Consider the following 26,995-nt stretch of genomic DNA (forward strand, 5'->3'; position numbering starts at 1 on the left):
TGTGTTATTATTGTGGCGACGCTTCTCATGTCATTTCAGTCTGCCCTAAACGGACAAAGAGGATCGCTAGTTCATTTACCATCAGTACTGTACAACCTAAATTTCTGTTATCGGTGTCCCTGATCTGCTCATTGTCATCATTTTCTGTCTTGGCGCTTGTGGATTCAGGCGCCGCTTTGAACTTAATGGACCTTGAGTTTGCCAGGCGTTGTGGTTTCCTCTTGGAGCCCTTGCAGAACCTTATTCCTTTAAGGGGCATTGATGCTACACCTTTGGCTAAAAATAAGCCCCAGTTTTGGACACAGGTGACCATGCGCATGGCGCCAGCCCATCAGGAAGATTGTCGATTTCTGGTATTGCATAATTTACATGATGCTATCGTGTTGGGTTTTCCGTGGTTGCAGGTACATAATCCTGTGTTGGATTGGAAGTCTATGTCTGTGACTAGTTGGGGTTGTCAGGGGGTTCATAATGATGTTCCTTTAATGTCCATCTCCTCTTCTTCCTCTTCCGAAATTCCAGAGTTTTTGTCTGATTTTCAGGATGTATTTGATGAGCCCAAGTCCAGTTCTCTTCCACCACACAGGGACTGTGATTGTGCTATTGATTTCATTCCAGGCTCTAAGTTTCCTAAGGGCCGACTCTTCAACCTGTCTGTGCCGGAACATACCGCTATGCGGAGTTATGTTAAGGAGTCTTTGGAGAAAGGGCATATTCGGCCATCTTCTTCACCGATGGGAGCGGGATTTTTTTTTGTTGCTAAGAAGGATGGCTCCTTGAGACCCTGTATTGATTATTGCCTCTTGAATAAGATCACGGTCAAGTTTCAATACCCTTTACCTTTGCTTTCCGATTTGTTTGCTAGGATTAAGGGGGCTAGTTGGTTTACGAAGATTGACCTTCCGGGGGCGTATAATCTTGTTCGTATTAAGCAGGGTGATGAATGGAAAACTGCATTCAATATGCCCGAAGGCCATTTTGAATACCTTGTGATGCCGTTCGGGCTCACTAATGCTCCATCTGTTTTTCAATCTTTCATGCATGATATCTTCCGGACTTATATTGATAAATTCTTGATTGTATATTTGGACGATATTTTGATTTTTTCTGATGATTTGGAGTCTCATGTGGAACAGGTCAGGATGGTATTTCAGATCCTTCGTGACAATGCTTTGTTTGTGAAGGGGTCTAAGTGTCTCTTTGGGGTGCAGAAGGTTTCTTTTTTGGGTTTTAGTTTTTCTCCTTCATCTATTGAGATGGATCCGGTTAAGGTTCAGGCCATTCATGATTGGATTCAACCCACGTCCGTAAAGAGCCTTCAGAAATTTTTCGGTTTTGCAAATTTTTATCGCTGCTTCATTGCTAACTTTTCCAGCGTGGTTAAACCCTTGACCGATTTGACGAAAAAAGGCGCTGATGTGGCGAATTGGTCCTCTCCAGCTGTTTCTGCCTTTCAGGAGCTTAAACGTCGATTTACTTCTGCTCCGGTGTTGTGCCAACCGGATGTTTCCCTTCCGTTTCAGGTTGAGATTGACGCTTCTGAGATTGGCGCAGGGGCCGTTTTGTCCCAGAGGGATCATGTTGGTTCCTTGACGAAACCGTGTGCATTCTTTTCTCGTAAATTTTCGCCTACTGAACGCAATTATGATGTCGGCAATCGGGAGTTGTTGGCTATGAAGTGGGCATTTGAGGAGTGGCGACATTGGCTTGAGGGAGCTAAGCACCGTATTGTGGTCTTGACCGATCATAAGAATTTGATTTACCTCGAGTCTGCCAAGCGGCTGAATCCTAGACAGGCTCGAAGGTCCTTGTTTTTTTCCCATTTTGATTTTGTGGTCTCGTATCTTCCGGGTTCCAAGAATATTAAGGCTGATGCCCTTTCTAGGAGTTTTTTGCCTGATTCTCCTGAGGTCCTTGAACCGGTCGGCATTCTGAAAGAAGGGGTGGTTCTTTCTGCTATTTCCCCTGATTTACGACGGGTTCTTCAGGAATTTCAGGCTGACAGACCTGATCGTTGTCCAGTGGGGAAACTGTTTGTTCCTGACAGATGGACTAGTAGAGTGATTTCTGAGGTTCACTGTTCTGTGTTGGCTGGTCATCCTGGTATTTTTGGTACCAGAGACTTGGTTGGTAGGTCCTTTTGGTGGCCTTCTTTATCACGTGATGTGCGTTCTTTTGTGCAGTCCTGTGGGACTTGTGCGCGGGCCAAGCCTTGTTGTTCCCGTGCTAGTGGGTTGCTTTTGCCATTGCCGGTCCCTGAGAGGCCCTGGACGCATATTTCTATGGATTTTATTTCTGATCTTCCGGTTTCCCAGAGGATGTCGGTTATCTGGGTTGTTTGTGACCGGTTTTCTAAGATGGTTCATTTGGTGCCTTTGCCTAAATTGCCTTCCTCTTCAGATTTAGTTTCGTTGTTTTTTCAGCATGTGGTTCGTTTGCATGGTATTCCGGAGAATATTGTGTCTGACAGAGGTTCCCAGTTTGTTTCTAGGTTTTGGCGGGCCTTTTGTGCTAGGCTGGGCATTGATTTATCTTTTTCCTCTGCATTTCATCCTCAGACAAATGGCCAAACCGAGCGAACTAATCAGACCTTGGAGACTTATTTGAGATGCTTTGTGTCTGCTGATCAGGATGATTGGGTGGCCTTTTTGCCATTGGCCGAGTTTGCCCTTAATAATCGGGCTAGTTCGGCTACTTTGGTTTCGCCTTTTTTTGCAATTTTGGTTTTCATCCTCGTTTTTCTTCTGGGCAGGTTGAGCCTTCTGACTGTCCTGGTGTGGATTCGGTGGTTGACAGGTTGCAGCAGATTTGGGCTCATGTGGTGGACAATTTGGTGTTGTCTCAGGAGGAGGCTCAACGTTTTGCTAACCGTCGTCGGTGTGTTGGTTCCCGGCTTCAGGTTGGGGATCTGGTCTGGTTGTCTTCCCGTCATGTTCCTATGAAGGTTTCTTCTCCTAAGTTTAAGCCTCGGTTTATTGGTCCTTATAGGATTTCTGGGATTATTAATCCGGTGTCTTTTCGATTGGCGCTTTCGGCCTCTTTTGCTATCCATAATGTCTTCCATAGATCTTTATTGCGGAAATATGTGGTACCCGTTCCCTCTGTTGATCCTCCGGCCCCTGTGTTGGTTGATGGGGAGTTGGAGTATGTGGTTGAGAAGATTTTGGATTCTCGTTTTTCGAGGCGGAGGCTTCAGTATCTTGTCAAATGGAAGGGTTATGGCCAGGAGGATAATTCTTGGGTTTTTGCCTCTGATGTCCATGCTGCTGATTTGGTTCATGCTTTTCATCTGGCTCGTCCTGATCGGCCTGGGGGCTCTGGTGAGGGTTCGGTGACCCCTCCTCAAGGGGAGGGTACTGTTGTGAATTCTGCTTTTGGGCTCCCTCCGGTGGTTGTAGGTGGTAATGCAGTTGTCCCTGAGTTGCAGTCCTGGTCAGGTGTATCTGCTGATTGCAGTTCTGACTGGGGTATTTAGGCGTGCAGGATTCATTAGTCCTTGCCAGTTGTCCATGATTGTTGGGAGGTTTTGGTCCTGGTTTGGTTCCTTCTGCCTAATCAGCAAAGATAAGTGTTTGGTTTTGTTTCTGTGGCACACATGCTGTGTGCTTAATAATTCTGTGCTATTCAGTGTTTTTTTGTCCAGCTTAGATTGTGTCAGTATTTTCTCAGTCTTGTTGGATTCTCTGGAGTGGCAGATATACATTCCATGTCTTTAGTTAGATTGTGGAACTTTTTGTATTATCTGCTGTGGATATCTTTGGAAGGGTTTTAATACTGACCGCTTAGTATTCTGTCCTATCTTTCCCTATTTAGCTACAGTGGCCTCTTTTGCTGAATCCTGTTTTCTGCCTGCGTGTGTCTTTCCTCTCCTACTCACAGTCAATATTCGTGGGGGGCTGCCTATCCTTTGGGGTCCTGCTCTGAGGCAAGGTAGTATTCCTATTTCCATCTATAGGGGTATTTAGTCCTCCGGCTGTGTCGAGGTGTCTAGGGTTTGTTAGGCACACCCCACAGCTACTTCTAGTTGCGGTGTTAGTTCAGGTTTTGCAGTCAGTACAGTTTCCACCTACTCCAGAGAAAGTTCGTGCGGCTCCAAAGTCACCGGATCATAACAGGCTATGCAGTCTCAGCTGTACTGTGAGAGGGGCGATGCAGTCTCAGATGTACTGTGAGAGGGGCGATGCAGTCTTAGATGTACTGTGAGAGGGGGGATGCAGTCTCAGATGGACTGTGAGAGGGGCGATGCAGTCTCAGACGGACTGTGAGAGGGGCGATGCAGTCTCAGACGTACTGTGAGAGGGGCGATGCAATCTCAGCTGTACTGTGAAAGGGGCGATGCAGTCTCAGCTGTACTGTGAGAGGGATGATGCAGTCTCAGATGTACTGTGAGAGGGGCGATGCAGTCTCAGACGTACTGTGAGAGGGGCGATGCAGTCTCAGACGTACTGTGAGAGGGGCGATGCAGTCTCAGATGTACTATTCTTGTTTTGCAGCTGTTTGTAGTTGAGCGAGCTGGACGACGTACCCTTCATCTTATTGGACTAGGAGGCATGGCTGCTTGTGCTATATTGATGACCATTGCTCTTGTATTACTGGTAAGTGCAAACTGAAAATGAAATGGAAGGCTTGAGAAACACTAGTGAATGACATGGTACAAGTGTCTTCATCCAATTATTTTGTCTGCCACCAACAGGACCGTGTATCAGAGATGTCCTACCTCAGTATTGTAGCCATTTTTGGCTTTGTGGCATTCTTTGAAATAGGACCAGGACCCATTCCTTGGTTCATTGTTGCTGAGCTTTTCAGTCAGGGTCCTCGCCCTGCAGCTATTGCAGTTGCCGGCCTTTCCAACTGGACCTCCAACTTTATTGTGGGAATGGGCTTCCAATATGTGGAGGTAAGTGATCCTTATCGTATCACTTTACACAGTAGCCGTAATGGTCTCATTCTGGATTCTTAATTATATGTCTTCTTTCCTTTGCAGAAACTCTGTGGTGCCTATGTCTTCATTATCTTCACAGTCCTGCTGATTATCTTCTTCATCTTCACATTCTTCAAAGTGCCTGAGACAAAGGGTCGCACCTTTGATGAAATTGCTTCTGATTTCAGGCAGGGTGGGGAGACCAACACTGACAAGCAAACTTCTCCAGAAGAATTCCACAGCCTGGGAGATTCCCAAGTTTAATCATGCACCATTACTACCTACCTCTTGTGACTTCCCTCCTCTTTTCTGCCCGTGTTTATTAGTGATGCAGAGGGACTTAGGGCTAGGACAGGGTGAGGGAAGCAGTCGCTCAGTTTAGGTTGGTTTTTTTTAGGCATCACAATGCCTCTTCCTGACTGACACCTCCTCTGAGAGCACTGCTAGCCAGAAAACCATTTCCAAACTTTGTTCAGGGCATTTCAAACTGTCTTGGACAACCACAACCACAGCTTAGCTGTTCATATTCTCGAGCTTCTTTGCAGGTTTATTGCCCATTTGTGGAGATTTGAAGAACGGAATCTCCTTTTTTTTTTAATACATGAATATATATGTATTTCAGACCGATAACACTACACGGGGAGCGGTCTGTTCATCAGGCCCATCTTGGACTCTTGTTTACGTACTGTAGTTTTATATTTTCTCTTTTCTGTGACTGTAGAGGAAAGGAGACGACTAGAGTCTGCAGAGAATCATATCTTACCCTATATTGGCATTACTGGCCATGGATGACACAGAGTAGATGGAGCAGGGGTACAGGAAACAATCTTACATTAGGATATGAGAGTTCTCAATGCTTTTGCCTTCTACTAATGGAGGGAACAAAGTAGAACTGGAGGGGCACAGCATGTCCGTCCTCCTTGCCTTTTGTCCACTCTTGAAGTCTCCCATAGCTGTAATGACTGCAGAATTCCATTATTATTTTATGAATATTTTATTCTACAATCATGTATTCCCGATGACACATCTGTACAATCTCACGTGTACAGGCTGCATAACTTTTTTGCCATTCCAAGTGTTTGTTACTCGCCCAGGTACAAAATAACTCCACTATTGTAATGAATAGGGCTATTCTTGTCAGACGCTCAGAGCGGAGAGATTGATGCTCACATTCGACTGCTCCAAGCTGGAACAGACCCTATTTGACCTGCACTGATGAGCTTTCCCCAAATTGCTGTGCGGCACTGAGAGAGTGCAAGGGTCGACTGCGGGGATAATGACAGCAGCACTGATCATGTTACAAAGGCTGTGACCCTGCAGTGGGTGTTTCATGGCTCCAGGTAGAATCCAATGCTCAGTCCAGATGTATGTCATGGCTCCAGGTAGAATCTAACGCTCAGTCCAGATGTATGTCATGGCTCCAGGCAGAATCTAACGCTCAGTCCAGATGTATGTCATGGCTCCAGGTAGAATCTGATGCTTGATCCAGATGTATGTCATGGCTCCAGGTAGAATTTGACGCTCAGTCCCGATGTATGTCATGGCTCCAGGTAGAATCTAACGCTCAGTCCAGATGTATGTCATGGCTCCAGGTAGAATCTGATGCTTGATCCAGATGTATGTCATGGCTCCAGGTAGAATCTGATGCTTGATCCAGATGTATGTCATGGCTCCAGGTAGAATCTGATGCTTGACCCAGATGTATGTTATGGCTCCAGGTAGAATCTAACGCTTAGTCCAGATGTATGTTATGGCTCCAGGTAGAATCTAACGCTCAGTCCAGATGTATATCATGGCTCCAGGTAGAATCTAACGCTCAGTCCAGATGTATGTCATGGCCCCAGGTAGAATCTGATGCTTAGTCCAGATGTATGTCATGGCTCCAGATAGAATCTAACGCTCAGTCCAGATGTATGTCTCCAGGCAGAATCTAACGCTCAGTCCAGATGTATGTCATGGCTCCAGGTAGAATCTAACGCTCATTTCAGATGTATGTCATGGCTCCAGGTAGAATCTGATGCTTGATCCAGATGTATGTCATGGCTCCAGGTAGAATCTGACGCTCAGTCCAGATTTATGTCATGGCTCCAGGTAGAATCTAATGCTCAGTCCAGATGTATGTCATGGCTCCAGGTAGAATCTAAAGCTCAGTCCAGATGTATGTCATGGCTCCAGGTAGAATCTGATGCTTGATCCAGATGTATGTCATGGCTCCAGGTAGAATCTAACGCTCAGTTCAGATGTATGCTGGGTCAGCCAAGAGTCGCCTTAACTTCACACTTGTGTTTCTTTCCAATGGATGAAGCATTTTATCTCATGCAGCTTTAGGCTCACTTTCCAATCTTCACAGAGACACATTTCTTTGTAGAGTTTTACAGATATATATATATATATATATATATATATATATATATATATATATATATATATATATATTTATAGGTATATATATAAATATATATTTTTGTTGGATGGTGTTATTCTTCAGGTATCGAATGACTGATTCTGTTCTGTACATATGTATTGTAGTTGCACCGTGAATTTTGCACAGTAGCTCATAACAAGTAAAGGTCAATTTTTCAGCTGCAACTTTACTATAATGCTTCTTATTGTCTAGAAGAAACGTATTTTATTGTTATTATATTTCCACCATACTGTCCTGTGTACTGAATATGAGTTTAAACGTTTCACACGAGTTATTGATGTGTAACATGAATATGTAAACGGTTAGGTCTTTCCTTGTGTCCAAACATGTATGTAGATGGCTGTAATAAAGATGGCTGCCTGCCATAGCCAGCATTGTTACTCCACTGGTAGGCTGGTCGCTGACTTAGTGCTGCAGATGAATTTATTAATATATATAAGTGGATATGCAAAGTCTACACACCCTAATACAATTCCAGTTGTTTGTTTTTTTCTCTTTAAAACAAAGTCCTACCATGAAGAATTGTTTTATAACTTTTCCCTCTTTAATGTCCACATAATCTGTACAAATCCAGTGAGAAACAATCTGAAATCAGTTTGAGGGGAAAGTAAAAATAACAAATGTAAAATAATGCGGTAGCATAAATATGAGGACCCACTTATAATTGGGGATGTGGTTGTGTTCATGATCAGCCAATCACATTTCCCTTCATGTTACATAGTAGTCAGGGCACAGGCACCGTCTCTTACCGCTCATTAACCCCAGAGAACGTGTAGCTGCTCCAGGATGATCTTCCTGACATTTTCTGGTCTGTAAACAGCTGACAACACAGCAGAGGATCTCATTGTGGAAAGTTATTAGTCCGAAGTGGACAATATAATTTACCAGGCGTTAAATCTACCATGGATACTGTGAAGACGTCTTCAAGAAGGGGCTGAAATGTGGCACAACAGTGACATTACTGAGAACGAGACGTCCCTCAGGCAGTGATGAAAAGATCAGAAGAAAGTTGGTCTGGAATTCAGCATTAAAGGAACTGCAGGAATTTCTGGCAAGTACAGGTTAAGTCCTACATGTGACAACAATGTCCCGTACGTAGTCTTCATATGTCCAGCCTGTTGCGTTGGGTGGCAAGATGGAAGCCTCTCCCTACAAAGAAAAACATCCAAGCCTGGCTATGCTTTGCCAAAACTTACATCAAGTCTACCAAAAGCATGTGTGAAACATGTTATGCCTGATAAGACCAAGGGGGAACTTTTGGGCCCAATACTCCAAAAGATATGTTTGGCTCAACGCCAAAACTGTGCATCACTAAAAGGACATCATTCCCACAGTGAAGCATGGTGGAGGCAGCATTGGGCTTTGAGTCCGTTTTTCAGTAGTTGAAACTGCGGCTTTAGTGACGTTAGAGAGAATTATGAACAGTCCAAATATCAGTCAATTCTGCAACAAAATCTGAAGTTGAAGAGGAATTTTACTTTTTAAGATAACAATGACCCTAGACGATCTCCAAATGAACTAAAGAAGAGCTTGGCTGGAAGATGAAAGCTCTGGAACAGCCCAAGCTCATGCCTGAACCCGAGGGACAATCTGTGGTGACCTGAAAAGGGCGCTGTCCCCGGAGATGCCCCCGAAATCTGACAGATAATGAGCTGCTAAAAGGGGAGTCGACAAAGATTGCCAATTCTAGATGAGCCCCACTGATAGACCCCGACCTAAAAAGACTGAATGCTGTCATAAATGTATTCATTTATATTACTCAATTATATAGCACCATTAATTCCACAGCACTGTACAGACATTATCATCACTGTCCCCATTGGGGCTCACAATCTACAATCCCTATCAGTCTTTGGAGTGTGGGAGGAAACTGGAAAACCAGCAGGGAACCCATGCAAACACAGGGAGTGAAGACTTATACAGCCACATTATTTTAGTTCTTTGAAGTCTTTTTGTGTGAAAAAAGTTTATTTTTTAACCCCTTCCCGACCTGTGACGCCACGTAGGCGTCATGAAAGTCGGTGCCAATTCGACCTGTGACGCCCGTCATGTAGGGATCGCGTCCCTGCAGATCGGGTGAAAGGGTTAACTCCAATTTCTCCCGATCTGCAGGGACAGGGAGAGTGGTGCTTCAGCCCAGGGGGGTTGGCTTCACCCCCTCGTGGCTACGATCGCTCTGATTGGCTGTTGAAAGTGAAACAGCCAATCAGAGCAGTCTGTAATATTTCACCTATGAAAAGTGGTGAAATAATACAATCCAGCCATGGCCGATGCTGCAATATCATCGGCCATGGCTGGAAACCCTGATGTGCCCCCCCACAGCCACCGATCGCCTCCCCAGTCCTCCGTTCTGTCCCGTAGTCCCCTCTGTCCACCTGTCCGCTCCCTCGTCCTGCCTGCCCCCCCGTGCTCCGATCCACCCCCCCGTGCTCCGATCCACCCCCTCTCATACTTACCGAGCCTCCCGGACTCCGTCCGTCTTATCCATGGGCGCCACCATCTTCCAAAATGGCGGGCGCATGCGCAGTGCGCTCGCCGAATCTGCCGGCCGGCAGATTCGTTCCAGGTACATTTTGATCACTGTGATAAAATGTATCACAGTGATCAAAATAAAAAAAATAGTAAATGAATCCCCCCCTTTATCACCCCCATAGGTAGGGACAATAATAAAATAAAAAAAATATTTTTTTTTCTGCACTAGGGTTAGGGCTAGGGTTAGCATTAGGGTTAGGGCTAGGGTTAGGGCTAGGGTTAGAACTAGTGTTAGGGTTAGAATTAGGCTATGTGCACAAAGTGCAGATTTGGCTGCGGATCATTCGTAGCAGTTTTCTATCAGGTTTACAGTACCATGTAAACCTATGGAAAACCAAATCCACTGTGCCCATGGTGCGGAAAATACCATGCGGAAACGCTGTGTTGTATTTTCCGCAGCATGTCAATTCTTTGTGCGGATTCCGCAGCGTTTTACACCTGTTATTCAAAAGGAATCCGCAGCTGAAATCCGCACAAAAAACACTGGAAATCCGCAGTAAATCCGCAGGTAAAACGCAGTGCCTTTTACCTGCGGATTTTTCAAAAATGGTGCAGAAAATTCTCACACGAATCCGCAACGTGGGCACATAGCCTTAGGGTTAGGGTTGGAATTAGAGTTAGGGTTGGAATTAGGGCTAGGATTGGAAATAGGGTTAAGATTAGGGCCTGTGGTTAGGGTTATGGTTAGGGGTGTGTTGGGGTTAGGGTTGTGGTTAGGGTTGGGATTAGGGTTCGGGTTGGGATTAGGGTTGGAATTAGGGTTATGGGTGTGTCGGGGTTAGGGTTGTGGTTAGGGGTGTGTTGTGGTTAGGGTTGTGATTAGGGTCATGGCTAGAGTTGGGATTAGGGTTAGGGGTTTGTTGGGGTGAGTGTTGGAGTTAGAATTGAGGGGTTTCCACTTTTTAGGCACATCACGGGTCTCCAAACGCAACATGGTGCCACCATTCCACCCAATCTTGCGTTCAAAAAGTCAAATGGTGCTCCCTTCCGAGCCCCGACGTGCACCCAATCAGTGGTTTACCCTCACATATGGGGTAACAGCATACTCAGGACAAACTGGGCAACAATTATTGGGGTCCAATTTCTCCTGTTACCCTTGTAAAAATAAAAAATTGCTTGCTAAAACATAATTTTAGAGGAATGAAAAATTATTTTTTATTTTCACGGCTCTGCGTTGTAAACTTCAGTGAAGCACTTGGGGGTTCAAAGTGCTCACCATATATCTAGATAAGTTCCGTGGAGGGTCTAGTTTCCAAAATGGGGTCACTTGTGGGGAGTTTCTACTGTTTAGGCACATCAGGGGCTCTGCAAACGCAACGTGACGCCCGCAGACCATTCCATCAAAGTCTGCATTTCAAAAGTCACTACTTCCCTTCTGAGCCCCAACGTGTGCCCAAACCGTGGTTTACCCCCACATATGAGGTATCAGTGTACTCAGGACAAACTGGGCAACAACTATTGTGGTCCAATTTATCCTGTTACCCTTGTGAAAATAAAAAATTGCTTGCTAAATCATCATTTTTGAGGGAAGAAAAATTATTGTTTATTTTCACGGCTCTGCGTTGTAAACTTCTGTGAAGCACTTGGGGGTTCAAAGTGCTCACCACTATCTAGATAAGTTCCCTGGGGGGTCTAGTTTCCAAAAGAGGGTCAATTGTGGGGGGTTTCTACTGTTTAGGCACATCAGGGGCTCTGCAAACGCAACGTGATGCCCACAGACCATTCCATCAAAGTCTGCATTCCAAAACGTCACTACTTCCCTTCCGAGCCCCGACGTGTGCCCAAACAGTGGTTCCCCCCCACATATGGGGTATCAGCGTACTCAGAACAAACTGGACAACAACTTTTGGGGTCCAATTTCTCCTGCTACCCTTGTGAAACTAAAAAATTACTTGCTAAAACATAATTTTAGAGGAAAGAAAAATGATTTTTTATTTTCACGGCTCTGCGTTGTAAACTTTTGCAAAGCACTTTGGGGGTCAAAGTGCTCACCACATATGTAGATAAGTTCCTTGAGGGGTCTAGTTTCCAAAATGGGGTCACTTGTGGGGGGTTTCTACTGTTTAGGCACATCAGGGGCTCTGCAAACGCAATGTGATGCCCGCGGACCATTCCATGGGGTCACATGTGGGGGAGCTCCAATGTTTAGGCACACAGGGGCTCTCCAAACGCGACATGGTGTCCGCTAACGATTGGAGCTAATTTTTCATTCAAAAAGTCAAATGGCGCTCCTTCCCTTCTGAGCCCTGCCGTGTGCCCAGACAGTGGTTTACCCCAACATGTGAGGTATCAGTGTACTCAGGAGAAATTTCTCAATAAATTTTAGGATCCATTTTATCCTGTTGCCCATGTGGAAATGAACAAATTGAGGCTAAAATAATTTTTTTGTGAAAAAAAAGTACTTTTTCATTTTTACGGATCAATTTGTGAAGCACCTGGGGGTTCAAAGTGCTCACTATGCATCTAGATAAGTCCCTTGGGGGGTCTAGTTTCCAAAATGGGGTCACATGTGGAGGAGCTCCAATGTTTAGGCACACAGGGGCTCTCCAAAGGCGACATGGTGTCCGCTAGCGATTGGAGCAAATTTTTCATTCAAAAGTAAAATGGCGCTCCTTCCCTTCCGAGCCTTGCTGTGTGCACAAACAGTGGTTTGTTACCACATATGAGGTATCGGTGTACGCAGGAGCAATTGCCCAACACATTTTAGGATCCATTTTATCCTGTTGCCCATGTGAAAATGAAAAAATTGAGGATAAAAGAATTTTTTTGTGAAAAAAAAGTACTTTTTCATTTTTACGGATCAATTTGTGAAGCACCTGGGGGTTCAAAGTGCTCACTATGCATCTAGATAAGTCCCTTGGGGGGTCTAGTTTCCAAAATGGGGTCACATGTGGAGGAGCTCCAATGTTTAGGCACACAGGGGCTCTCCAAAGGCGACATGGTGTCCGCTAGCGATTGGAGCAAATTTTTCATTCAAAAGTGAAATGGCGCTCCTTCCCTTCCGAGCCTTGCCGTGTGCACAAACAGTGGTTTGTTACCACATATGAGGTATCGGTGTACGCAGGAGCAATTGCCCAACACATTTTAGGATCCATTTTATCCTGTTGCCCATGTGAAAATGAAAAAATTGAGGATAAAAGAATTTTTTTGTGAAAAAAAAGTGCTTTTTCATTTTTACGGATCAATTTGTGAAGCACCTGGGGGTTCAAAGTGCTCACTATGCATCTAGATAAGCTCCTTGGGGGGTCTAGTTTCCAAAATGGGGTCAGTTGTGGGGGAGCTCCAATGTTTAGGCACACAGGGGCTCTCCAAACGCGACATGGTGTCCGCTAAAGATTGGAGCCAATTTTTCATTGAAAAAGTCAAATGGCGCTCCTTCCCTTCCGAGCCCTGTCGTGCGCCCAAAAAGTGGTTCCCCCCCACTTATGGGGTATCGGCATACTCAGGACAAATTGTACAATAACTTTTGGGGTCCAGTTTCTCTTTTTACCCTTGGGAAAATAAAAAAAATGTTGCTAAAAGATCATTTTTGTGACTAAAAAGTTAAATGTTCATTTCTTCCTTCGATGTTGCTTCTGCTGCTGTGAAGCACCTGAAGGGTTAATAAACTTCTTGAATGTGGTTTTGAGTACCTTGAGGGGTGCAGTTTTTAGAATGGTGTCACTTTTGGGTATTTTCAGCCATATAGACCCCTCAAACTGAGTTCAAATGTGAGGTGGTCCCTAAAAAAAATGGTTTTGTAAATTTCGTTGTAAAAATGAGAAATTGCTGGTCAAATTTTAACCCTTATAACTTCCTAGCAAAAAAAAATTTTGTTTCCAAAATTGTGCTGATGTAAAGTAGACATGTGGGTAATGTTATTTATTAACTATTTTGTGTCACATAATTCTCTTGTTTAACAGAATAAAAATTCAAAATTTGAAAATTGCAAAATTTTCAAAATTTTAGCCAAATTTGCATTTTTTTCACAAATAAACGCAAAAATTATCGACCTAAATATACCACTAACATGAAGCCCAATATGCCACGAAAAAACAAACTCAGAACCGCTAGGATCCGTTGAAGTGTTCCTGAGTTATTACCTCATAAAGGGACACTGGTCAGAATTGCAAAAAACGGCCAGGTCATTAAGGTCAAAATAGGCTGGGTCATGAAGGGGTTAACTGAATTGTTACAGATTAAGAGCGACTTTAAAGGTGGAAAAAAATTCTTAAAAGCTTCTTGGTAGGATTTTCTTTTTACATGACAAAAACCTGGCATTTTAGCATTTTGACAGAAATATGAAGACTTTTTATATCCATCGTGTATATACATATATATATATAGACATATGAATTTGCTGCCAAATATCCAAAATGAAACCAATAGCCCTGAGCAGTGCTGGCCTTGCAGACTGCGATATTTCCCTCCGGGAGGTGACATCAGCACACATCACTTCTGGTCAATGACTTCTTCCATGTTGTGCAGCACAGGAATGTCACACAGCTTATGATGTTATGAAAGTGATGACGTGTTTGTCCCGAGAAGTTGATGGCATGCTAGTTATACAGGCTAATATTGGCGTTTGTGAGCGTGGATAAAGGTACTGCTCATTACTGTTTCATTTTAGTTTCTCTTCATTGTTTTTTTTATTTATTGTCAGTTTGTAACAAATGTCTTCAAATAAAAGTAATGAATTGTGACTAAGGCTTGTTCTGTGCATTTCTTAGGCTACTTTCACACTAGCGTTTTTCTGCGGACGTCTCAAAGCGTCGGCGTGACGCATTGACGGATGCGTCACAAATAGTGAAAAAAGGACGCAACGCATACAGTATTTCGACGGATCCGTTGTAGATCCGCTAGATGGTTCCGTCGAAAAACTGAATTCGTTTCATCCATTGTGTCCGTTTTTACTATCCGTTTTTATGACGGATCCGTTTTCCCTGCCTAAAAATGGGAGTCTCCTTATGTGATTGGCTACTGGAAAATAGGGAAAACTATATATTGAATGTTTTTACAGCCCATCTTTGAAAGGGTTTAGAGAAAGTGGCAGAGATGGAAGGAGTACTTGTGAGGATTGCAAACGTAGTTACCGATGTGATTTTTGAGACAAATCGCCTGGATATAATGGTTCGGGAGAAGGAGGCGGCAGCAGAAAGACGGAGGATGCTTCAACCTCGACGTCGCAGACTATGGATTCATCCCATTAATGCACTGCGGATGACCCGGGGTGTATTTTCTACTCTGTACATGGAGTTGCGCCAGAACCCGGAGAAATTTTTAAATTATCTTCGGATGAGGCAGGAGCTTCTTGGCTACAGGAGAATCCCTTATGTCACTACACTACCAGTTCCGCCTTGGAGTTTCAACTATTTCCGGAATTGTAAAAGGCACCTGCTGCGCTATATGGGATAACTTGCACACGGAGTACATGCCACAACCGACAAGGGACATCTGGCTGCAGAGTGCAGAACTGTTTGAGAAACTGTGCCATTTCCCAAACTGCTTGGGTGCAGTAGATGGGAAATACATAAGTATATCCAAACCGGCAGGATCAGGCTCAGAGTTTTTTAATTACAAGAAGTACTTTTCTATCGTACTCATGGGCATTGCAGACGCCAACTGCAAATTCCTGGCTGTTGACATTGGAGCCTATGGGCGGTCCAACGACTCCCAAGTATTCAAAAATTCACCGATGGGCCGTTGTTTGTATGGAGACAGTTATGACTTTCCACCAGGAAGAGCACTCCCGGGAACAACTGGACCACCTATGCCGTATGCATGTGTGGGTGATGAGGCCTTCCAGTTGTCCCCGCATCTCCGTAAACCGTATTCAAGCAGAGACTTGACCCGAACAAAAAGAGTGTTCAATTACCGGTTAACAAGAGCAAGAAGAGTTGTTGAATGTGCATTTGGCATTCTCACTGCAAAGTGGCGCGTGCTGCTCACCGCCATAAGACTGCACACACAAACAGTGGATGAGGTTGTGAAGGCCTGCGTGGTCCTGCATAACTATGTACTTTCCAAGGAGCCTGTTTCCATGGAAGATGAGGACTTGGAGACCACCCTGTGGGATTACAACAGCAGCTCTGTATGTTTCGCCGGTTCTGTTTCCAGAATGAGGGACCACTTTGCAGAGTATTTCGTTTCACCTGTGGGCAGGGTGCCATGGCAAGAGAACATTGTGTGACATCTTTCTGTCATGAAACACAGAAATTGAACTGCATTACTGCACTAAAAATATGAAAAATGAGAGCGTTTAGCGCATAAAAAAGGCCAATTTTATGTGTACCTGGTAGCCACTTTACGGCATCTCTCTTATACCAGGTCCTGCGCTATCCTTCCTCGCTGAGAATAAACGTCTCCATGTGAATGGGCACCTATGAAAACCTCTCATGAGACTAACATTCTCCTTCTCTGTGGAGGGGTACTGGACCTGCTGCAATTAAGACACTTGTGACTAGGAGGCGGAGTGCTCAGTCAGAAGGCTAGACAATACATTTGAAAAAACTGACCGTCACATCCAAACATAGATCAAGTGTGAACAGGTGCTGAACCTTAGAGTCACCAACTCCTATACAGTCAAGCAAAAAAGGCAGCACACTGCAGCGCTGACACATGAAAAAATGAAACACAGAAATTGAACTGCATTACTGCACTAAACATATGAAAAATGAGAGCGTTTAGCGCATAAAAAAGGCCAATTTTATGTGTACCTGGTAGCCACTTTACGGCATCTCTCTTATACCAGGTCCTGCGCTATCCTTCCTCGCTGAGAATAAACGTCTCCATGTGAATGGGCACCTATGAAAACCTCTCATGAGACTAACATTCTCCTCTGTGGAGGGGTACTGGACCTGCTGCAATTAAGACACTTGTGACTAGGAGGCGGAGTGCTCAGTCAGAAGGTTAGACAATACATTTGAAAAAACTGACCGTCACATCCAAACATAGATCAAGTGTGAACAGGTGCTGAACCTTAGAGTCACCAACTCCTATACAGTCAAGCAAAAAAGGCAGCACACTGCAGCGCTGACACATGAAAAAATGAAACACAGAAATTGAACTGCATTACTGCACTAAAAATATGAAAAATGAGAGCGTTTAGCGCATAAAAAAGGCCAATTTTATGTGTACCTGGTAGCCACTTTACGGCATCTCTCTTATACCAGGTCCTGCGCTATCTGTTATGATCCTTAGTGGTTGAGGATCACAAATTACTCCAGCTAAGTAACAAACATAGGACAAGTTCTAGGGAGGTGGCAAACTGGACTGACCGCAAATCTGAACCTATCCAAACACACTAGAAGTAGCCGGTGAACGTGCCTAAAAATCCTAGACGTCTCGAGCCAGCCTGAGGAACTAACTACCCCTAGAGAGAAAGAAAGACCTCTCTTGCCTCCAGAGAAATAATCCCCAAAGATATAGAAGCCCCCAACAAATAATAACGGTGAGGTAAGAGGAAGGCACATACACAGGGGTGAAAGCAGATTCAGCAAATGAGGCCCACTAATACTAGATAGCAGAAAATAGAAAAGGGAATCTATGCGGTCAGTAAAAAACCCTTACAAAATATCCACTCTGAGATTTCAAGAACCCCCACACCAACTAACGGTGTGGGGGGAGAAACTCAGTCCCCTAGAGCAACCAGCAAGTGAGGAAATCACATTTTAGCGAGCTGGACTAAAAACATAATGAAAGCTGATAATCAAAAAATGATCAAACAAAAACTTAGCTTGTCTTGGAGAGACTGGGAGCAAGGTAGACACAAGGAATCTGAAGAGCACTGAATACATTGATAGCAGGCAAGGAACTGAGTATCCAGGTGAGCTAAATAGGAAACCAACCAAGGATAACGAACCAGCTGATGCTGCAACCTGCAGAAAGACAACACTACACAGTACCGCTTGTGACCACTAGAGGGAGCCCAAAAATAGAGTTCACAACAGTACCCCCCCTTGAGGAGGGGTCACGAACCCTCATCAAGACCCCCAGGGCGATCAGGATGAGCCGCGTGGAAGGCACAAACCAAATCGGCCGCATGAACATCAGAGGCGACAACCCAGGAATTATCCTCCTGACCATAGCCCTTCCACTTAACCAAATACTGAAGCCTCCGTCTAGAGATACGAGAATCCAAAATCTTCTCCACCACGTACTCCAATTCGCCCTCGACCAGCACCGGAGCAGGAGGCTCAACAGAAGGAACCACAGGTACCACATACCTCCGCAACAAAGACCTATGGAACACATTATGAATGGCAAACGATGCCGGGAGATCCAAACGAAAAGACACCGGGTTAAGGATTTCCAAGATCTTATAAGGACCGATGAAGCGAGGCTTGAATTTAGGAGAGGAGACCTTCATAGGAACATACCGAGAAGACAGCCACACCAAATCCCCAACACGAAGTCGGGGACCCACACCGCGGCGGCGGTTGGCAAAGCGCTGAGCCTTCTCCTGTGACAACCTCAAATTGTCCACCACATGGTTCCAAATCTGCTGCAACCTATCCACCACAGAATCCACCCCAGGACAGTCAGAAGGCTCAACCTGACCCGAGGAAAAACGAGGATGGAAACCAGAATTGCAGAAAAAAGGCGAAACCAAAGTAGCAGAACTAGCCCGATTATTAAGGGCAAACTCGGCCAAAGGCAAAAAAGTCACCCAATCATCCTGATCAGCAGAAACAAAACATCTCAAATAAGTTTCCAACGTCTGATTAGTTTGCTCGGTTTGGTCATTAGTCTGAGGATGGAAGGCCGACGAAAAAGACAAATCAATGCCCATCTTAGCACAAAAAGTCCGCCAAAACCTGGACACAAACTGGGATCCTCTATCAGACACAATATTTTCAGGAATGCCGTGCAAGCGAACCACATTCTGAAAAAATAGAGGAACCAAATCGGAGGAAGAAGGCAACTTAGGCAAGGGCACCAAATGGACCATCTTGGAAAAACGATCACACACCACCCAGATGACAGACATTTTCTGAGATACTGGAAGATCCGAAATAAAATCCATGGAAATGTGCGTCCAAGGCCTTTTCGGAACAGGCAAAGGCAAAAGCAAACCGCTGGCACGAGAACAGCAAGGCTTAGCCCGAGCACAAATCCCACAAGACTGCACAAAGGAACGCACATCCCGCGACAAGGAAGGCCACCAGAAGGACCTAGCCACCAAATCTCTGGTACCAAAAATCCCAGGATTACCCGCCAACACCGAAGAATGAACCTCGGAAATAACTCTGCTGGTCCATCTATCCGGGACAAACAGTCTCTCTGGTGGACAACGGTCAGGTCTATCCGCCTGAAATTTCTGCAGCACTCGTCGCAAATCTGGGGAAATGGCAGACAAAATCACTCCCTCTCTGAGAATACCAGCCGGCTCAGAAACTCCCGGAGAGTCAGGCACAAAACTCCTACAAAGTGCATCAGCTTTCACGTTCTTCGAACCAGGCAGGTATGAGACCACGAAGTTGAAACGGGAGAAAAACAACGACCAACGAGCCTGTCTAGGATTCAGGCGCTTGACAGATTCAAGGTAAATCAGATTTTTGTGATCAGTCAAGACCACCACACGATGTTTAGCTCCTTCGAGCCAATGTCGCCACTCCTCAAATGCCCACTTCATAGCCAACAACTCCCGATTACCAACATCATAATTCCGCTCGGCAGGCGAAAACTTTCTTGAAAAGAAAGCACATGGCTTCATCACAGAGCCATCAGAGCTTCTCTGCGACAAAACAGCCCCTGCTCCAATCTCAGAAGCATCAACCTCGACCTGGAAGGGGAGAGAGACATCTGGCTGACATAAGACGGGAGCTGAAGAAAACCGGTGCTTCAGCTCCCGAAAGGCCTCCACGGCCGCAGGAGACCAATTAGTCACATCAGAACCCTTCTTGGTCAAATCCGTCAAAGGTTTAACCACGCTAGAAAAATTAGCGATGAAACGACGGTAAAAATTAGCAAAACCCAAGAACTTCTGAAGACTCTTAACAGACGTGGGCTGAGTCCAGTCATGAATAGCCTGGACCTTGACTGGGTCCATCTCCACAGTAGAAGGAGAAAAAATAAAACCCAAAAAGGAGACCTTCTGTACTCCGAAGAGGCATTTTGAGCCCTTCACAAATAAAGCATTAGCACGCAGGACCTGAAACACCATCCTGACCTGCTTCACATGGGACTCCCAATCATCAGAAAAGACCAAAATGTCATCCAGATAAACAATCATAAATTTATCCAGATATTCTCGGAAGATGTCATGCATGAAGGACTGAAACACAGAAGGAGCATTAGAGAGTCCAAAAGGCATCACTAAGTACTCAAAATGGCCTTCGGGCGTATTAAATGCTGTTTTCCATTCATCTCCCTGCTTAATGCGCACAAGGTTATACGCACCACGGAGATCTATCTTGGTGAACCAACTGGCACCCTTAATCCGAGCAAACAAATCAGACAATAGTGGCAACGGATACTGAAATTTGACTGTAATTTTATTCAGAAGACGATAATCTATACAAGGTCTCAAAGAACCGTCCTTCTTGGCCACAAAAAAAAATCCTGCACCAAGAGGGGAAGAGGATGGGCGAATATGTCCCTTCTCCAAAGACTCCTTTATATAACTCCGCATCGCGGCATGCTCTGGTATAGACAAATTAAAAAGTCGTCCCTTAGGGAATTTACTACCAGGAATTAAATTTATAGCACAGTCACAATCCCTATGAGGGGGCAGGGCACTGGACCTGGGCTCATCAAATACATCCTGGTAGTCAGACAAAAACTCAGGGACCTCAGAAGGAGTGGAAGAAGCAATAGACACCAACGGAGTATCGCCATGAATTCCCTGACAACCCCAACTTGACACAGACATAGCTTTCCAATCTAAAACTGGATTATGAGCTTGCAGCCATGGCAGACCCAAAACGACAACATCATGCAAATTATGCAGAACAAGAAAGCGAATCACCTCCTGATGTACGGGAGTCATGCACATGGTCATTTGCGTCCAATACTGAGGCTTATTCTCAGCCAATGGCGTAGCATCAATTCCCCTCAGAGGAATAGGAAATTCCAAAGGCTCCAGGACAAAACCACAGCGCCTGGCAAACGACAAATCCATCAGATTCAGGGCAGCACCCGAATCCACAAAAGCCATAACCGGGTAGGACGACAAAGAACAAATCAAAGTAACAGACAAATTAAATTTAGGCTGTATAGTACCAATGGTGACAGGTTTAGCGATTTTATTTAAGCGTTTAGAGCATGCTGAGATAACATGAGTAGAATCACCACAGTAAAAGCACAACCCATTTTGACGTCTATGACTTTGTCGCTCAATTCTGGTCAGAGTTCGGTCACATTGCATAGACTCAGGTCTCTGTCCAGAAAATACCGCCAAAGGATGAGCAGATTTGCGCTCCCGCAAACGCCGATCAACCTGAATGGCTAAAGCCATAGAATCACTCAGACTTGTAGGGGTGGGAAACCCCACCATAACATTCTTAACGGCCTCAGAAAGACCTTCTCTGAAATTTGCAGCCAGGGCACACTCATTCCATTGAGTAAGCACCGACCATTTCAGAAATTTTTGACAATACACCTCTGCTTCATCCTGACCTTGAGAGATAGCCAGCAACGCTTTTTCTGCCTGATTCTCAAGATTAGGCTCCTCATAAAGCAGTCCAAGAGCCAGAAAAAATGCATCTACATTAAGCAATGCAGGATCTCCTGGCGCCAGAGAGAAAGCCCAATCTTGAGGGTCGCCACGCAACAAGGAGATAACAATTTTAACTTGCTGAGCGGAATCACCAGAGGAACGAGGTCTCAGAGATAGAAATAACTTACAATTATTCTTAAAATTTAGAAACCTAGATCTATCTCCAGAAAACAACTCAGGAATGGGTATCTTAGGTTCTGACATAGGGCTACGAATAACAAAATCCTGAATACTTTGCACCCGTGCAGTAAGATGATCCACACTAGAAGTCAGAGTCTGAACATTCATGTCTGCAGCTGAGCTCAAAACCACCCAGAGTTCAAGGGGATGAAAGAAGCTAAACAGACTGCAGCAAAGGAAAAGCGGGAGGAAAAAAAAAATGTACTCAGGTCTTCTTTTTATCCCACTTCTGCGATGCATTAAACACTTTTTAGCCTGCTATACTGTTATGATCCTTAGTGGTTGAGGATCACAAATTACTCCAGCTAAGTAACAAACATAGGACAAGCTCTAGGGAGGTGGCAAACTGGACTGACCGCAAATCTGAACCTATCCAAACACACTAGAAGTAGCCGGTGAACGTGCCTAAAAATCCTAGACGTCTCGAGCCAGCCTGAGGAACTAACTACCCCTAGAGAGAAAGAAAGACCTCTCTTGCCTCCAGAGAAATAATCCCCAAAGATATAGAAACCCCCAACAAATAATAACGGTGAGGTAAGAGGAAGGCACATACACAGGGGTGAAAGCAGATTCAGCAAATGAGGCCCACTAATACTAGATAGCAGAAAATAGAAAAGGGAATCTATGCGGTCAGTAAAAAACCCTTACAAAATATCCACTCTGAGATTTCAAGAACCCCCACACCAACTAACGGTGTGGGGGGAGAAACTCAGTCCCCTAGAGCAACCAGCAAGCGAGGAAATCACATTTTAGCGAGCTGGACTAAAAACATAATGAACGCTGATAATCAAAAAATGATCAAACAAAAACTTAGCTTGTCTTGGAGAGACTGGGAGCAAGGTAGACACAAGGAATCTGAAGAGCACTGAATACATTGATAGCAGGCAAGGAACTGAGTATCCAGTTGAGCTAAATAGGAAACCAACCAAGGATAACGAACCAGCTGATGCTGCAACCTGCAGAAAGACAACACTACACAGTACCGCTTGTGACCACTAGAGGGAGCCCAAAAATAGAGTTCACAACAGCTATCCTTCCTCGCTGAGAATAAACGTCTCCATGTGAATGGGCACCTATGAAAACCTCTCATGAGATTAACATTCTCCTTCTCTGTGGAGGGGTACTGGACCTGCTGCAATTAAGACACTTGTGACTAGGAGGCGGAGTGCTCAGTCAGAAGGCTAGACAATACATTTGAAAAAACTGACCTTCACATCCAAACATAGATCGAGTGTGAACAGGTGCTGAACCTTAGAGTCACCAACTCCTATACAGTCAAGCAAAAAAGGCAGCACACTGCAGCGCTGACACATGAAAAAATGAAACACAGAAATTGAACTGCATTACTGCACTAAAAATATGAAAAATGAGAGCGTTTAGCGCATAAAAAAGGCCAATTTTATGTGTACCTGGTAGCCACTTTACGGCATCTCTCTTATACCAGGTCCTGCGCTATCCTTCCTCGCTGAGAATAAACGTCTCCATGTGAATGGGCACCTATGAAAACCTCTCATGAGACTAACATTCTCCTTCTCTGTGGAGGGGTACTGGACCTGCTGCAATTAAGACACTTGTGACTAGGAGGCGGAGTGCTCAGTCAGAAGGCTAGACAATACATTTGAAAAAACTGACCGTCACATCCAAACATAGATCAAGTGTGAACAGGTGCTGAACCTTAGAGTCACCAACTCCTATACAGTCAAGCAAAAAAGGCAGCACACTGCAGCGCTGACACATGAAAAAATGAAACACAGAAATTGAACTGCATTACTGCACTAAAAATATGAAAAATGAGAGCGTTTAGCGCATAAAAAAGGCCAATTTTATGTGTACCTGGTAGCCACTTTACGGCATCTCTCTTATACCAGGTCCTGCGCTATCCTTCCTCGCTGAGAATAAACGTCTCCATGTGAATGGGCACCTATGAAAACCTCTCATGAGACTAACATTCTCCTTCTCTGTGGAGGGGTACTGGACCTGCTGCAATTAAGACACTTGTGACTAGGAGGCGGAGTGCTCAGTCAGAAGGCTAGACAATACATTTGAAAAAACTGACCGTCAGTTTTTTCAAATGTATTGTCTAGCCTTCTGACTGAGCACTCCGCCTCCTAGTCATAGTCACAAGTGTCTTAATTGCAGCAGGTCCAGTACCCCTCCACAGAGAAGGAGAATGTTAGTCTCATGAGAGGTTTTCATAGGTGCCCATTCACATGGAGACGTTTATTCTCAGCGAGGAAGGATAGCGCAGGACCTGGTATAAGAGAGATGCCATAAAGTGGCTACCAGGTACACATAAAATTGGCCTTTTTTATGCGCTAAATGCTCTCATTTTTCATATTTTTAGTGCAGTAATGCAGTTCAATTTCTGTGTTTCATTTTTTCATGTGTCAGCGCTGCAGTGTGCTGCCTTTTTTGCTTGACTGTATAGGAGTTGGTGACTCTAAGGTTCAGCACCTGTTCACACTTGATCTATGTTTGGATGTGACGGTCAGTTTTTTCAAATGTATTGTCTAGCCTTCTGACTGAGCACTCCGCCTCTTCGTCACAAGTGTCTTAATTGCAGCAGGTCCGGTACCCCTCCACAGAGAAGGAGAATGTTAGTCTCATGAGAGGTTTTCATAGGTGCCCATTCACATGGAGACGTTTATTCTCAGCGAGGAAGGATAGCGCAGGACCTGGTATAAGAGAGATGCCGTAAAGTGGCTACCAGGTACACATAAAATTGGCCTTTTTTATGCGCTAAACGCTCTCATTTTTCATATTTTTAGTGCAGTAATGCAGTTCAATTTCTGTGTTTCATTTTTTCATGTGTCAGCGCTGCAGTGTGCTGCCTTTTTTGCTTGACTGTATAGGAGTTGGTGACTCTAAGGTTCAGCACTTGTTCACACTTGATCTATGTTTGGATGTGACGGTCAGTTTTTTCAAATGTATTGTCTAGCCTTCTGACTGAGCACTCCGCCTCCTAGTCACAAGTGTCTTAATTGCAGCAGGTCCAGTACCCCTCCACAGAGAAGGAGAATGTTAGTCTCATGAGAGGTTTTCATAGGTGCCCATTCACATGGAGACGTTTATTCTCAGCGAGGAAGGATAGCGCAGGACCTGGTATAAGAGAGATGCCGTAAAGTGGCTACCAGGTACACATAAAATTGGCCTTTTTTATGCGCTAAACGCTCTCATTTTTCATATTTTTAGTGCAGTAATGCAGTTCAATTTCTGTGTTTCATTTTTTCATGTGTCAGCGCTGCAGTGTGCTGCCTTTTTTGCTTGACTGTATAGGAGTTGGTGACTCTAAGGTTCAGCACCTGTTCACACTTGATCTATGTTTGGATGTGAAGGTCAGTTTTTTCAAATGTATTGTCTAGCCTTCTGACTGAGCACTCCGCCTCCTAGTCACAAGTGTCTTAATTGCAGCAGGTCCAGTACCCCTCCACAGAGGAGAATGTTAGTCTCATGAGAGGTTTTCATAGGTGCCCATTCACATGGAGACGTTTATTCTCAGCGAGGAAGGATAGCTGTTGTGAACTCTATTTTTGGGCTCCCTCTAGTGGTCACAAGCGGTACTGTGTAGTGTTGTCTTTCTGCAGGTTGCAGCATCAGCTGGTTCGTTATCCTTGGTTGGTTTCCTATTTAGCTCACCTGGATACTCAGTTCCTTGCCTGCTATCAATGTATTCAGTGCTCTTCAGATTCCTTGTGTCTACCTTGCTCCCAGTCTCTCCAAGACAAGCTAAGTTTTTGTTTGATCATTTTTTGATTATCAGCGTTCATTATGTTTTTAGTCCAGCTCGCTAAAATGTGATTTCCTCGCTTGCTGGTTGCTCTAGGGGACTGAGTTTCTCCCCCCACACCGTTAGTTGGTGTGGGGGTTCTTGAAATCTCAGAGTGGATATTTTGTAAGGGTTTTTTACTGACCGCATAGATTCCCTTTTCTATTTTCTGCTATCTAGTATTAGTGGGCCTCATTTGCTGAATCTGCTTTCACCCCTGTGTATGTGCCTTCCTCTTACCTCACCGTTATTATTTGTTGGGGGTTTCTATATCTTTGGGGATTATTTCTCTGGAGGCAAGAGAGGTCTTTCTTTCTCTCTAGGGGTAGTTAGTTCCTCAGGCTGGCTCGAGACGTCTAGGATTTTTAGGTACGTTCACCGGCTACTTCTAGTGTGTTTGGATAGGTTCAGATTTGCGGTCAGTCCAGTTTGCCACCTCCCTAGAGCTTGTCCTATGTTTGTTACTTAGCTGGAGTAATTTGTGATCCTCAACCACTAAGGATCATAACAGTATAGCAGGCCAAAAAGTGTTTAATGCATCGCAGAAGTGGGATAAAAAGAAGACCTGAGTACATTTTTTTTTCCTCCCACTTTTCCTTTGCTGCAGTCTGTTTAGCTTCTTTCATCCCCTTGAACTCTGGGTGGTTTTGAGCTCAGCTGCAGACATGAATGTTCAGACTCTGACTTCTAGTGTGGATCATCTTACTGCACGGGTGCAAAGTATTCAGGATTTTGTTATTCGTAGCCCTATGTCAGAACCTAAGATACCCATTCCTGAGTTGTTTTCTGGAGATAGATCTAGGTTTCTAAATTTTAAGAATAATTGTAAGTTATTTCTATCTCTGAGACCTCGTTCCTCTGGTGATTCCGCTCAGCAAGTTAAAATTGTTATCTCCTTGTTGCGTGGCGACCCTCAAGATTGGGCTTTCTCTCTGGTGCCAGGAGATCCTGCATTGCTTAATGTAGATGCATTTTTTCTGGCTCTTGGACTGCTTTATGAGGAGCCTAATCTTGAGAATCAGGCAGAAAAAGCGTTGCTGGCTATCTCTCAAGGTCAGGATGAAGCAGAGGTGTATTGTCAAAAATTTCTGAAATGGTCGGTGCTTACTCAATGGAATGAGTGTGCCCTGGCTGCAAATTTCAGAGAAGGTCTTTCTGAGGCCGTTAAGAATGTTATGGTGGGGTTTCCCACCCCTACAAGTCTGAGTGATTCTATGGCTTTAGCCATTCAGGTTGATCGGCGTTTGCGGGAGCGCAAATCTGCTCATCCTTTGGCGGTATTTTCTGGACAGAGACCTGAGTCTATGCAATGTGACCGAACTCTGACCAGAATTGAGCGACAAAGTCATAGACGTCAAAATGGGTTGTGCTTTTACTGTGGTGATTCTACTCATGTTATCTCAGCATGCTCTAAACGCTTAAATAAAATCGCTAAACCTGTCACCATTGGTACTATACAGCCTAAATTTAATT

At 44.6% G+C, this 26,995-nt stretch overlaps 1 protein-coding gene across 3 annotated transcripts in view; it reads left to right on the forward strand.

Moving 5' to 3' along the window:
• The window catches only part of SLC2A1 (solute carrier family 2 member 1), a 241,083-nt gene extending 226,523 nt beyond the window's left edge, over nt 1-14,560 (forward strand). For all 3 annotated transcript variants that reach the window (XM_077260466.1, XM_077260467.1, XM_077260468.1), the window contains exons 8-10: nt 4,494-4,595; nt 4,694-4,897; nt 4,985-14,560. In XM_077260466.1, coding sequence (XP_077116581.1) covers nt 4,494-4,595; nt 4,694-4,897; nt 4,985-5,185 — 507 coding nt within the window. In that variant the 3' untranslated portion in view covers nt 5,186-14,560. The remainder of the gene's footprint in view (nt 1-4,493; nt 4,596-4,693; nt 4,898-4,984) is intronic.
• Nucleotides 14,561-26,995: the final 12,435 nt, after the last annotated feature.

The sequence above is a fragment of the Ranitomeya variabilis genome, chromosome 4 (genome assembly GCF_051348905.1).
Source record: "Ranitomeya variabilis isolate aRanVar5 chromosome 4, aRanVar5.hap1, whole genome shotgun sequence".
In the NCBI taxonomy this organism is placed as follows: Eukaryota; Metazoa; Chordata; class Amphibia; order Anura; family Dendrobatidae; genus Ranitomeya; species Ranitomeya variabilis.